At 40.2% G+C, this 13,547-nt stretch overlaps 1 protein-coding gene across 1 annotated transcript; it reads right to left on the minus strand.

Annotated features, from left to right (window-relative positions):
- Positions 1 to 440: 440 nt before the first annotated feature.
- Positions 441 to 7,108, minus strand: LOC109474741 (endothelin-converting enzyme 2-like). The gene is made up of 2 exons (XM_019775099.1): positions 6,756 to 7,108; positions 441 to 1,567 (listed from the first exon to the last, which is right to left on the minus strand). The coding sequence occupies exons 1-2, from the start codon at positions 7,106 to 7,108 to the stop codon at positions 1,216 to 1,218; spliced, it is 705 nt and encodes a 234-aa protein (XP_019630658.1). The 3' UTR covers positions 441 to 1,215.
- Positions 7,109 to 13,547: the final 6,439 nt, after the last annotated feature.

Consider the following 13,547-nt stretch of genomic DNA (forward strand, 5'->3'; position numbering starts at 1 on the left):
AACCGTGTCCGATCACAATACGCTTGAGCTACATTTATTGCTGTTTGATGATTACACGCAAGGTGGCGTGTTATTAATGTCAGAGGTCAACGACTTGCTTGCTGATGCCCCCCTCCAGCGTATCTCGGCCGAACGCCAACGTGGTCCCGCCAGAGGCGGTGAAGCTCGCCCTAGAATGGACACATTATTTGACCATTACTGCTCTTTAAGTTGCTGCCACGTAAAAGTTGGTATTGCATATAAAAAAAAGAAATATCACCCCCGTAATCCATGACCAGGCGAAGTTACATTGAAATCACATTGCTTTCAGACGCAAATCGCAATGCGGGGAAACCGATTCGAAACCACCTCTAGAAGTGGCTTGGGATCGAGGCGCTTTCAATGTGATTTCGGAGCGTTCACGTGGAGCCACTTGAAACCGGCTTCGGGGTAAACCACATGTAAACCGCCTTGGGTGATTCCGTTTAGACACGGCCATAGACACGGCCTAGATCTCACAGTAGGACATAGTATTAGGACAAATGGCTGGTCGTATGCAAATTCTGGTCGTATGCAAATAACTGGTCCAAGATGGCTGCTACATGTACCTAAATTTTCTCAGAGAGCATCCAATTTGACATCAGTTGGAAAGTTTAAATTGGAAGTAACTGTAGCTCTTGCTGTTAAATACACTATTTGGCAAATCCCTCCTAGTGTTTTGTGTATGTCATCACTACTACTGACAGAATATATTGTTCTTAGAGGACTGTAATGTTATAGTGTTGGGAGTGGGATTATCATAGTATGGGCTGAAATATTGTTTTTCCTTATATTTCTTCAAATTCTGCCAAAGGATAGCACTTTCACATATGCAGTGGAGGTTAAACATTGGTTCAGTTTCTAGAAAAGAAAGGGTATATTCTATACATGTCTGTTGGTTTAACTGCAGTGTTGTACTAGACTGGGTGTAACTGCAGCGTTGTACTAGACTGGGTGTAACTGCAGCGTTGAACTAGACTGGGTGTAACTGCATCGTTGTACTAGACTGGGTGTAACTGCAGCGTTGTACTAGACTGGGTGTAACTGCAGCGTTGTACTAGACTGGGTGTAACTGCAGCGTTGTACTAGAGTGGGTGTAACTGCAGCGTTGTACTAGACTGGGTGTAACTGCAGCGTTGTACTAGACTGGGTGTAACTGCAGCGTTGTACTAGACTGGGTGCAACTGCAGCGTTGTACTAGACTGGGTGTAACTGCAGCGTTGTACTAGACTGGGTGCCGTGGTAGTCAGCGACATTAGGCAGCCGGCAAAAAATATGGAGGACGGCACCCAGGCTAGCGTTGTGTGTGTATTCTTGGAAAATTTCAAACTTGAAAAATCTGAACAAGACGGATAAAATTATGTCAAGTGACGTGTGCGCGGGTAACGTCGGTACCTTCTGATCAGCCAGTGTGTCGGAGAATGCAACTGGGGTGTCCAAAAGCCGTCGGATTTTTTCGGCATTCTGGTTGTAGACGTCGAGATGAACTGTCCGTTCCAAGTCAGCAGGAGCGATGGGGTGGGTCAGCATCCAGCCTCCACATGCGTAGCTATAGAAGGACAACAAGGCAGACTTCATCCCTTACCCATACTGCTTTGAGACAGTTTCAGTCCAACACTCAGCTATATTTACATAAATTCTACATTTACGTATCTATCGATGTTCCTCTGGTTTTCAGTTACTAGTTCATTCGAGGGTTGTTCAAAACGTTTCCGACCTCACCTGAAATAGTTGAAACCCCCATTATGGGGTATAACTTTATACTATGACGTCTTACGTACGTCACTGCCCACAGAAATACAACTTTTGATATTCATTAATTAGCACGTGACGCCACGTGAAAATCAGCAGGTGAGAGCAAAATCACAAAATGGTTGCAACAGAAACCCGTGTTGTGATCGATAAAGAGGGATGTCTCCCATGGAAATCCATCAAGACATTTGCTGATAAGGGAATCTTATTCAACTGTAAAGCAATGGGCTGCCAACGTCAAGCGCGGCAAGGAGAGCAAGAAAGATGAACACAGGTCGGGACGCCTTAAAATCAGCACCACGGACAATCCAGTTGAGGTCATTCTTTGCCTGATAGTGAATGACAGACGTGGGACTGTCCGTCATGTAGCAGATACTTTGGCCTGACTTGTGACTCAGTTCACAATGTTTTGTCGGACATCTTGGTGATGAGCAAGCTGTCTGTACGGTGGGTGCCTAGAATGTTGTCTGAACATCAGATCAGAAGTTAAACAGCCTGGACATTTCAAGGAACGGATTCAGTCCAATCCAGGCAATTTCCTCAAAAGATTTGTCACCCAAGATGAGGCCTGGGTTCACCACTTTCACCCCGAATAAAAACAGCAGAGCAAACAGTGGGTGCAGAACGCTTTGAAGAGAATCACAGTTTTCTAGGCTTATAAGGAGCGAGGATGTTGTATTTTTTGTCGCTGAGTATTATTCTGGAATACTAAAGGGTTAAGTCAACGTACCATGTAAAGAAACGAATGGAAAATATACTTTTTGTATTGTTAAAAAGTCACATAATGCCCCTTTAATTTTATGGATGACATCCTCTGAAGACCCCCAAACTAGTGAGCGCGACCAAAAATAAAAGTGCTACTAAATCACAGGAATACAAAGCTGGTACTGAGTTCTTAAGTCGTGGAGTTTCGGTAGCCTGGGTGCCCGACTCCGTATTGTCGGTAACTACCAGGCCTAGAACTAGATCACAGCAAGAGCTACAGTTACTTCCAATTCAAACTTTCCAACTGATGTCAAATTGGATGCTCTCTGTTTTTTTGCGAACAGGCGAAAATTAATGCGCTCGCGGATGTCATCCATAAAATTAAGGCGGTGATGGCGTTATCAATTCGGTTGAGGCCTATCTGGGGGGCTCCAGATGCAACCTTCATACACAAGGAGAAAGCAAACCTGGAACATCGCTGGACCAAGTGCATTGAAGTTAGAGGGGACTATGTTGAAAAATATTGTAAGAACAATTGTTATGCCATGACGTTTTTTGGGTGAGGCCGAGAACTTTTTGAACAGCCCTCGTATGTCATACGTATGATTAGTCCTAGGCAGAACATTATAACTTTACACTGTACGAGCCCATGCTCTGAAATACTAGTAACAGATTCATTTGCATAGGATGGAGGCCAATCATATACAAACATTGGTTAAAAGCAGCTATCACTACAGTGAATGATATTGTATTGTATTTGAGAATGGCTTCTTCCTGGACGTTGAGACTCTAACATGGCAATACAAATTTGATATGAATTCTTTTAGAAGAAATGAATTATAACTCTTTGCTATCTGCGATACCACAATAATGGAAATATTCTCTAACAAATAACCATAAAAATTGAGAAAAAAAACAGTTACTCATTACTCAAGCAACTGGATATGATTTTGGAAACGTTAAAATGTTTCAGATAGCATCCACTACCTTTCGTCAGTGACACTGGAGACCTCTCAGAAAAGCAGGTTTAAGCAAGTACGATTGATTACCTTCGCCAAGAATTGACGAAGGTTATGTTTTCCTGGCCGTGTGTCTGTCTGTGTCTATGTGTCTGTCAACAGCATAACTCGAGAAAGCTTAGATGGATTATCTTGATATTTGGTAAGTGGGTAGGTCTTGATGAGACCTGGAAATGATTAGATTTTGGACCCCCTAGCGGCTTGTTATGGTACTGCAGCTAAACTTCCGGTTTTGATATCTCATGATCTAGACATGCTGGGGTGACGAAATTTGGATGGTAGGTAGCTCTCATGCTGGGGAAGAAGTGACGTGAGTTTGGGCCCCCTAGTGGCTTGCTCAGGAACTGCAGGGCTATCTGTTTGAAAATATTCAAAAGAGGATAACTCAAGAACCGGTGGACGGATCGTCGTGATTTTTGGTATGTAGGTAGCTCAAGTGACGCTTGACATAATTATGCGACAATTATGCAAATCTGGATCTAATTTGCATAACCAATAAATCAGCTGCATTACATTATAGGACTACTCAAGCTTGTGACATATGTAATTGAGAACGAGAGAAACACAGGCAGATATTGATTATGTAAATTAACACCTAATTTGCATAATTAATGAGAAAATGTTATGATTCTATAGTGCTAACTGCCTGGAGTTTCATACTTGGGGTATTTGAAAGTTAAGTGAAGGTCAACATCATTACACATATCTTATTCAAATAATGACCTCATTTGCATAATAATAAATGATAGAATGGCTTTCTTTGTTAAGATAAGGCTGTCTTTTGATGGAGAATATGATCAACTATATAATACAATATTATAATATAAATATGATACAAACTAGAAAGGCCGACATTTGCTTGGGAGCAAATACAGCATATTTCAGTCCATCTCCCTGGCACGCAAAACTTACCCCAGTGCAAAACTGGCAAAGGTTCTCAAATGAATTAGATAGTAGCTATGATGAACAAAGATGCAAGAACAAGCACTTTGAATCTCGAAAGCTTTACTAATCTTATTACAGGTATGCAAATACTAACAATGATGAGATTTGATACATTTTGAAGGTCTTAGGCACATAAAATTGAATGTGTGGGTCATTGCGCACGACTTACGAGCAATGTGACCTCAGGTAACCCGCAATGGAACACGTGTTCCATGGCCAACAGCAGATGGAACGAGCCATTCTTTAGATAGAACATGGAACGGGTATAGCACTTTTGGCCCCTTTTTTGCTGAAAGATAGCCATTAAAGTCCCCCAAATGCGTCATTTGGAAGTAGTGTATGCCAAATATGTGACTGCTATTCTGTAGACACATGTTCAAGGTACCCTTATACCGAATTTCAGATTATTGGTGTAAAAACCAGGGCTCAGGATCCAAAGATCCAATTTTTTGTCGAAAAAATGCCCCAAAAAACCTTCATCAAAATTTTTCAAAGGCATGTATCAAAAAATTTAAAAACGCCCACTCTACCTCCATGCAAAATTTCAAGTCATTTGGCTGAATGATGGCGGAGTTGAATCCCTTTGACTGTTTGACAGGAGAAGGAGAAACATGAGAGAACACAATATATTTCATCCATACCATGGTATGGACTGAAATATAATTGCATATTTTGACATAATCAGAAGGAACCATCTTTGTCAGTCATAAAGATTAACATCATTTGGCGAAGGTATGAGATCGTGCGACTCTAGTTGATATGTAAATAAGTGAAGACAATTTTTGGAAGTCCAAAATGAAACAAAAGTAAGACAAGGATGATGCAAATTTTCCAAACAGCTCCTTTTGTTTCAGAACAGGAACTAATATGCGTTGCCTGTCCTTGGGCTGGGAGCACCAAGAGACAAGTGCCTGAGAGTTCTGCCCGTAGCCCCCCCCCGTCCTGTTAAGGGTGGGGTTGTACATTATTACCTTCGCCAAGAAGGTTATGTTTTCAGGGGCGTTCGTGTATGTGTGTGTGTGTGTGTGTCTGTCTGTCAACACGATAACTTGAGAAGGCCTTGATGGATTGTCTTGATACTTGGTAGGTGGGTAGGTCTTGATGAGACCTCGAAATGATTAGATTTTGGACCCCCTAGCGGCTTGTTATGGTACTGCAGCTGAACTTCCGGTTTTGATATCTCATGATCTAGACATGCTATGGTGATGAAATTTGGATGGTAGGTAGCTCTTGTGCTGGGGAAGAAGTGACGTGAGTTTAGGCCCCCTAGCGGCTTGCTCTGGAACTGCAGGGATATATTCTTGAAAATATTCAAAAAGGGATAACTCAAGAACCGGTGGACGGATCGTCGTGATTTTTGTTATGTAGGTAGCTTACTTGATGCTTAATATAATTATGTGACAATTATGCAAATATGGATGTAATTTGCATAATTTATGGGGAAATTCTATAAATCATCTGCATTCCATGATAGGACAATTGAAGCTTGTGACATTGGTAATTGACAACGAGAGAAACACAGGAAGATATTGATTATGTTAATAATGACCTAATTTGCATAATTAATTAGAAAATTTTATAATTATGTAATGATAACTGCCTGGAATTTCATACTTGTGGTATTTGAAAGTTAAATTGAGGTGAACATCATTAAACATAATTTATTCAAATCAGGACCTCGTTTGCATAATTTATTAGGAAATGCTAGAATGCATTGTTTGTTAATATAAGACTGTCTTTTGGTTGAGATTATGATAAAATGATATAATTCATGAAAATTAGGTTCCTATTTCTTAAATCAGGGGGGAATAATCTAATCTATAATTTGTCAGTCATAAAGATTAACATCATTTGGCGAAGGTATGAGATCGGGGAACTCTAGTTTCATATTTTTATGTCTACATGTAGTTTTAGACCTGACGAAAAGCGCTGTACTTTTGTTGTGTCAATAAAGTTCTATATTGCCTCCCTAACTCCTCGTTCCCATCAGCGGGTTTTGAAGACTCAGCCATTTTCCGCCGTCCACAACATAACCAGCGTCACTATTTCAAACTCGAATCCACGGTTATCTTAGACCGCAAAACCCGCTGGTGGGAACGAGTAGTTAGAGAGGCAATATATTGAAATGAAAGAATGTACAACCGACCATACATGTGTCAGTGTGTACATTGAGTTTGATGCATGGGTTCACATCGGGTGAGTGGGAGTGAGGACATTTGACACAAGGTGAGGTATTAGAGCTTTGTGGGGATTAAAACAAGGCACGGACAAGCAAACGAAATCAACGGTCAAAAGCAAGTGCGTAACAGAGAGTACCTGTAAAAGTCGTCACAAGGCTTGGCAGACGTGTTCAGGTTTTGTAGGAGTTGACTTGTGGCCTGTAGGCAGCCAGCATCAGAGCAGGGTACATCAACCACTAAGGGAGTAGCCTGTCTGGCTGCCAAAACGCCCAGAACAACGGCGAGGATGAGAACAATAACCATCAGTCCGACCAGACAGCCACCGATCACCAGCTCTCTCCTAGTGAGCCCCAAACTGGTCACTACCGGAAGAGTCCACATCTTAGAACTCCCACCATCGGTAGGTTTGGGGCTCGGTCCGAACTCGGGAACGATGTTCTCCACATCATCATTGTGCTTCTCATACGAGACGTCAGTTGCTGTTGCCATTTTCTCTTCGAGTGAACCTTACAATACAACGCGATGGTGGAAGCGGTACTTGTGCTATCGACTGATCTTTGGTGAGTATCGAGACGAGAGTCATAAATATCGTGGCTTAAGTACCACAAACCTAAAACAAATGCGATCTGCCACATCATCAGGTGTTCAGTATTTTTCATCGTGGGAACAAGTCATACCTTTATTATCATGAATTAATAGACATTAAAATCTAGATACTTCTTTCAATTATTTTTTAATGAAAATAGAAATCCACATCACGGTAGAAACGCCCCTGTCCAAGCGTTCTCCGTCGCATCCATCCAAAGCAAAACAACATGAAATTCATCAAGCATAGGTGATGGACATTGAAGACTATAAATGACCATGTGAATGTGAAAATATGTTTGTGGTCATCATTTTGCATTGTAACAACAACTCGGCGTTGTACCGGTAACACGTTAAGTAAACAGTTAAATACCATATCTAATGGCACTTGAAGCTGGATAAGTTAAATTCCGACACGGAGCAACAATGGCATGGCAAACAACGAGAATCCAAAGTGTTGTTGACATTTTCTTTGGTAACCAAGCAAGTAAGCAACCAAGAGTGTTCTTAAGTCTACGCAGAGCTTGTCCGAGGGCCACTTGAAGGCCTAGAACACGTCATGTACTGTTTAAAGCGTGTACATATGCCACAACCAGGGGTGGTGGTGCCTTGCACTAATGATGAATTATAGTGATTAGATTTATGTGTGCGCCGATTTGTGCATGTATGAATATATCTACATTGTATGCATGTACACATGACAGTGTGCATGCCGTTATGTATATACGTGTGTGTATGCATGTGTGTGTAAGTGAAGGTTAGACATCCAGATAATAAGATGCGCTAAAAACAGTTACTCAAGCAACTGGAGATGATTTTGGAAACGGTCAGACGTTGCAGGTAGCACCCACTACCTTCCGTCAGTGACGCTAAGAGACTGCAGGAGAAATGCAGGTTCAAAAGTACGAACTATTGCTTGATATGCAAGACAAGTTTTGGAAGTCCAAAAGGAAACAAAAGTTAGACAATTCAAGACAACGATGAGACAAATTAGCCAAGAAGTTCCTGTTGTGTCAGGGGCTTAAGTCTTGCCTGTCCTTGGCGCCAAGTCTCAAGTGCCTGAAAGATCTACCCGTAGCCCCCATCACCATTCCGTATGTCCAAGGAGTATCCGAAAAAACTCCGACGGATCTTCCGCCACAAATTTCAAACCTCACTCAACCCTCGCTCCCAGCCAAGGGGTGGATCTGTTTAATCTCCAAGCAGATCTTTTGGTGGGGGTAAGACAGTATCAATTTGGTCAGTCTGTAACCAGACTGTACAGACTGGCCAATTTGATACTCTCTTATCCCCACCAAAAGATCTGCTTGGAGATTAGATCTGTTGATCATCTAAGCATGTACAGGGTGGAGCCGTGGAGAAATGCAAATAATGGACTTTTCAAGGTTTGAACCAAAGGTACAAAAATTGTATAAGTTATTGTAAATAATGGTAAAAAAATGGTAGAATGCTGTTTGAAATATTTAGAAACTATTGGAAATGTTCTATTCCACATCAGGAATATTTAAAAAGTTTTACAAAACCAGGACATTGTTTAAAATGTTGAAGATATTCAAAATATTTCCAAACTATGAAATTTCTATGACAAACAACATCAAAGAATTGAAAGCATTTCTAAACTATTTCTAAACTAGAAAGGCCAACATTTGCTTCGGAGCAAATCAGTACAATATTTCACTCCATCTCCCTCCCAAAACAAAAATGGAAGATTCTAAATAAATCATACTTCAATTATCTAATTATCAGCTATTTACAAAAATGGCACTTGACAATTGTCTCACATTTTTTTACAAAGATACAAGGACAAGCACTTTACACACAGCATTACTTTACACTTATCTCAATCTTATATATTGCAGGCATCTAAATACTACTAATGACGAGATTGTAACTACTCTGAAGCTCTAATTACACAGAACTGGAGACTATACCGACATGGTCTATATATACTTTGAAACCATACAAACATTGAATAAACTGCACACTACTTACAAATACTAAGAACCATGTTGACATGTTTCACTGCCTGTGTACAAATTCCATTTCAGGCATCCGAGAAAATCTCTAAGTCCTTACAAAAGTTACAAAGTCTATGATAGAATACAATTTTTATGGCAAAAGAATAAAGAGTATTGGAGCCATTTGCTTATGATATAGTATCCAAAATTATACTTCCTGCAATGTTATGCTTCAGTCACTGCTTATCCCTAAAAATAATTCAAGTTCAGGTTCTTGCATATGTGAATGATAAGCTATTCATTGTACAGAGGTTAAAGAAACAGCAGCATTCTGCACAGAAGTGCTATCTTCCATCTACGTGTCCGTACTACTATCCGAGGTCAATACTACAATGGTGAATCTACATTCTAATCCACAAAGTGAACAGGTAGGTTATTCAAATGCAAAGTGATATATTGTGGTATAAGGATTTGTGGAGGAATCTGGGTCACCCGACAGGGTGAATGTGATTACACTATACAAAATGCACATACAATCTGCATGCATACAATCTATACTCTATTTTAACCTACAGTCTGCACAGGCAACATTCTCTACACAGCAACCCTTACACTAGTTAGTTTCATAACAGAAACAACTAAAATGTAGATATTTTACAGACCTATTACCACAAGGCAAATAGCATCACACGGTAAAAGTCTGATTAATCATTTATTTATTCATTTGGTATCGAATATTGGTTTGAATAAGCATCATACTTTGCAACAAACGGACAATCTAGACCACGCCATCATGTTCATCAGATTACATGCCAAGCATTGACGTTATTTACTGTATTCTACAAAGGTAAGACAATAAAAAATTATAATAATAAGATTATAGTGGCATTAGCCATACATATAGAGTGTTGTGCTTGTGCAACAACACATCAAATACAGAGTGGATAAAGTGCTGTGGAATAGTCTCTCAGGATTGGTTCAAGCTGAGGTCATGAGTAAGTAAGTGATGATCCTCTTCTATCAGTGCATTTCTCTAGAGGAATCAAGTATCCTTGCAACAGTTTTGTGCACATATCACATCTACATTTATATATGATATAGTGATATACATAATGCACCATGATGTATCAAGTGCACACGGCTAAGTTTACTGAGTCCAACACGATTGTTACCTTCGGCAAGAATTGACGAAGGTTATGTTTTCCTGGCCGTGTGTCTGTCTGTCTGTGTCTGTGTGTCTGTCAACAGCATAACTCGAGAAAGCTTAGATGGATTATCTTGATATTTGGTAGGTGGGTAGGTCTTGATGAGACCTCGTAATGATTAGATTTTGGACCCCCTAGCGGCTTGTTACGGTAATGCAGCTGAACTTCCGGTTTTGATATCTCATGATCTAGACATGCTAGGGTGACGAAATTTGGATGGTAGGTAGCTCTCATGCTGGGGAAGAAGTGACGTGAGTTTAGGTCCCATAGCGGCTTGCTCAGGAACTGCAGGGCTATCTGTTTGAAAAGATTCAAAAGGGGATAACTCAAGAACCGGTGGACGGATCGTCGTGATTTTTGGTATGTAGGTAGCTTAAGTGACGCTTGATATAATTATGCGACAATTATGCAAATCTGGACGTAATTTGCATAATTAATGAGGAAAGCTTCATTACATTATAGGACTATTCAAGCTTGTGACATATGTAATTGAGAACGAGAGAAACACAGGTAGATATTGATTATGTAAATTAACACTTGATTTGCATAAGTAATGAGAAAATGTTATAATTCCATAATGCTAACTGCCTGGAATTTCATACTTGGGGTATTTGAAATTTAAGTGAAGGTGAAAATCATTAAACATAACTTATTCAAATAAGACCACATTTGCATAATTTATGAGGAAATGATAGAATGGCATTCTTTGTTAAGATAAGGCTGTCTTTTTATGGAGAATATGATCAACTGATGCAAATTCATGCAAATGAGGATCCTATTTGCATAATCAGGAGGAATCATCTTTGTCAGTCATAAAGATTAACATCATTTAGCGAAAGTATGAGATCGTGGGACTCAAGTTTCAATTATTATATTTCAGTCCATACCATGGTATGGATGAAATATATTGTGTTCCCTCATGTTTCTCCTCCTCCTCCTTCTCCTCTTCCTGCCAAACAGTCAAAGGGATTCAACTCCGCTATCATTCACCCAAATGACCTGAAATTTGGCATGGAGGTAGAGTGGGCAAATACCCCCAGACGTTTTTTACATTTTTTTGAAACATGCCTTTGAAAAATTTTTATGAAGTTTTTTTGGGGCATTTTTTCGACAAAAAATGGATTTTTGGATCCTGAGCCCCGATATTACAACCAAATGATATGACATTCGGTATAAGGGTACCTTTAACGTGTGTCTACAGAATAGCAGTGATGTATTTGGCACACGCCACTTCCAAATGACTCATTTGGGGGACTTTAATGGCTATTTTCAGCAAAAAAAGGGCCAAAAGTGCTGTACCCGTTCCATGTTCTATCTAAAGAATGGCCGGTTCCATCCATGGAACACGTGTTCCATTGCGAGTTACCTGAAGTGGTGCGTAATGACCCACACATTCAATTTTTTGTGCCTAAGACCTTCAAAATGTATCAAATCTCACCATTGTTAGTTTTTGCATACCTGTAATAAGATTAGTAAAGCTTTCGAGATTCAAAGTACTTGTTGTTGCATCTTTGTTCTCATATAGCTACTATTTAATTCATTTATTTGAGAACCTTTGCCAGTTTTACACTGGGGTAAGTTTGGAATAGTCCACTTTTGCGTGGGAGGGAGATGGACTGAAATATACTGTATTCGCTCCCAAGCAAATGTCGGCCTTTCTAGTTTTTAAAATGATTTTTTGAAAGGCATTATATAACGTATACCAGTAGTAATATGTCCGTCGGAGAGGTCCTATAATCCGGGCGACTCTGACCGGCTCCGCTGGCGCCGCCCTTATTAGCACAATAATATGTGTAGGTACTCTCTCTCTCTCCCTCTCTGTACATATATATATATATGTGTGTGTGTGTGTGTGTGTGTGTGTGTGTATGTGTATGTATATATGTATATATGTATATATATATATTTCTCTCACTCTGTCTCTCTCTATATATATAACGGTTATATATGCATGCACCTATCGATGTGTCTATCTATATGTTTATATCTATCTATCTATATATAAATATATGTGCGCGTGCTTGCGTGTGTGTGTAACATATTGTAAATATATTTACTCCTGAGCAAATGAATGAGTGACTCATGAGTGATTCATTTACTTTATATATACGCACAGGTATACGTATGTTCCCATCACGCATACGTGTATGTATGTACATTAATCTTCATAAACGTGTTGCTCCGGAGTAAAATATCAAATTTTTTATATATATATATATATATATATATATATATTTACTTCTTCGTTACTGCCCAGCAGTATTATTGGCAGTCGTTACGCATTGTTAGTAACAATTGTGCCCGGTACATAAGAAACAAAGGGAAAAACAAGGATAACTGACAAAGGAACATAAGACAACTGATTTTGTGTGTGCTAAAGACGGGACAAGTGCATTAGTGCGTTAGTAATATTTACATATATACAAGACATGATGGGGTGGCTCAATGCAGCAGGGTCCTCGCCAGTTCAGATTTGAACTGGGCGAGAGACCCCGCCTCCACCGCACCAGGCTCAAGTTCATTCCATTCTTTGATGGTGCGGGGGAAGAACGAGAGCCTGTAAAAGTTGTTTCTGCTCGCGATGGCCTGCAATGTTTGAGTGTGATTGATGCGGCGGGAGCATCGAGCCACCGGGACAATCCTGGTTGAGTGTGGGACGGAGACAGCATTATGTATAATCTTATAAAACATGACCTGGCGGGCGATCTTCCGACGTACTTCCAGAGACTGCCAGCCCAGGTTTTGCAACATAGTTGTAACAGAACTTGTAGTCACTGCTGACAAAACGGGCAGCTCTACGCTGGACCATCTCCACCCTACTCACCTGGTCCTTGGTGTGGGGATCCCAGACACTACAGCCGTACTCTAAGGAGCCTTACAAGAGCCATGTAAGCTCTCTCCTTTGCCGCATTGCTTGAGATTCGCAGGTAGCGTCTTAGCATTCCTAAGGTTCTGTTTGCTTTCGCTGTAACTAAATCGACATGTCTGCCCCAGATCAAGTTTGAGGAGATGGAGACACCAAGATATATATATATATATGTTATATAAACTTAGGAGTAACTGATCACTCCGGAGTAATTATAGTGGTAAATAGCATATCTTTGTATGTGTGCGCAAAAGACAGTAGGTTTCGTCACACTTTATTGATCGTCTCATAAGTTATGTCAAACATCAGGTACA

The sequence above is a fragment of the Branchiostoma belcheri genome, unplaced genomic scaffold, assembly GCF_001625305.1.
Source record: "Branchiostoma belcheri isolate BF01 breed outbred unplaced genomic scaffold, Haploidv18h27 scaffold314, whole genome shotgun sequence".
NCBI lineage: Eukaryota > Metazoa > Chordata > Leptocardii > Amphioxiformes > Branchiostomatidae > Branchiostoma > Branchiostoma belcheri.

Coding starts and splice junctions, on each gene's coding strand:
- LOC109474741 (XM_019775099.1), bottom strand. CDS start 7,108: ATGGCAACAGCAACTGACGTCTCGTATGAGAAGCACAATGATGATGTG. Junction 1,568..6,755: donor CCTTGTGACGACTTTTACAG/GTACTCTCTGTT, acceptor GTCCTTCTATAG/CTACGCATGTGGAGGCTGGA.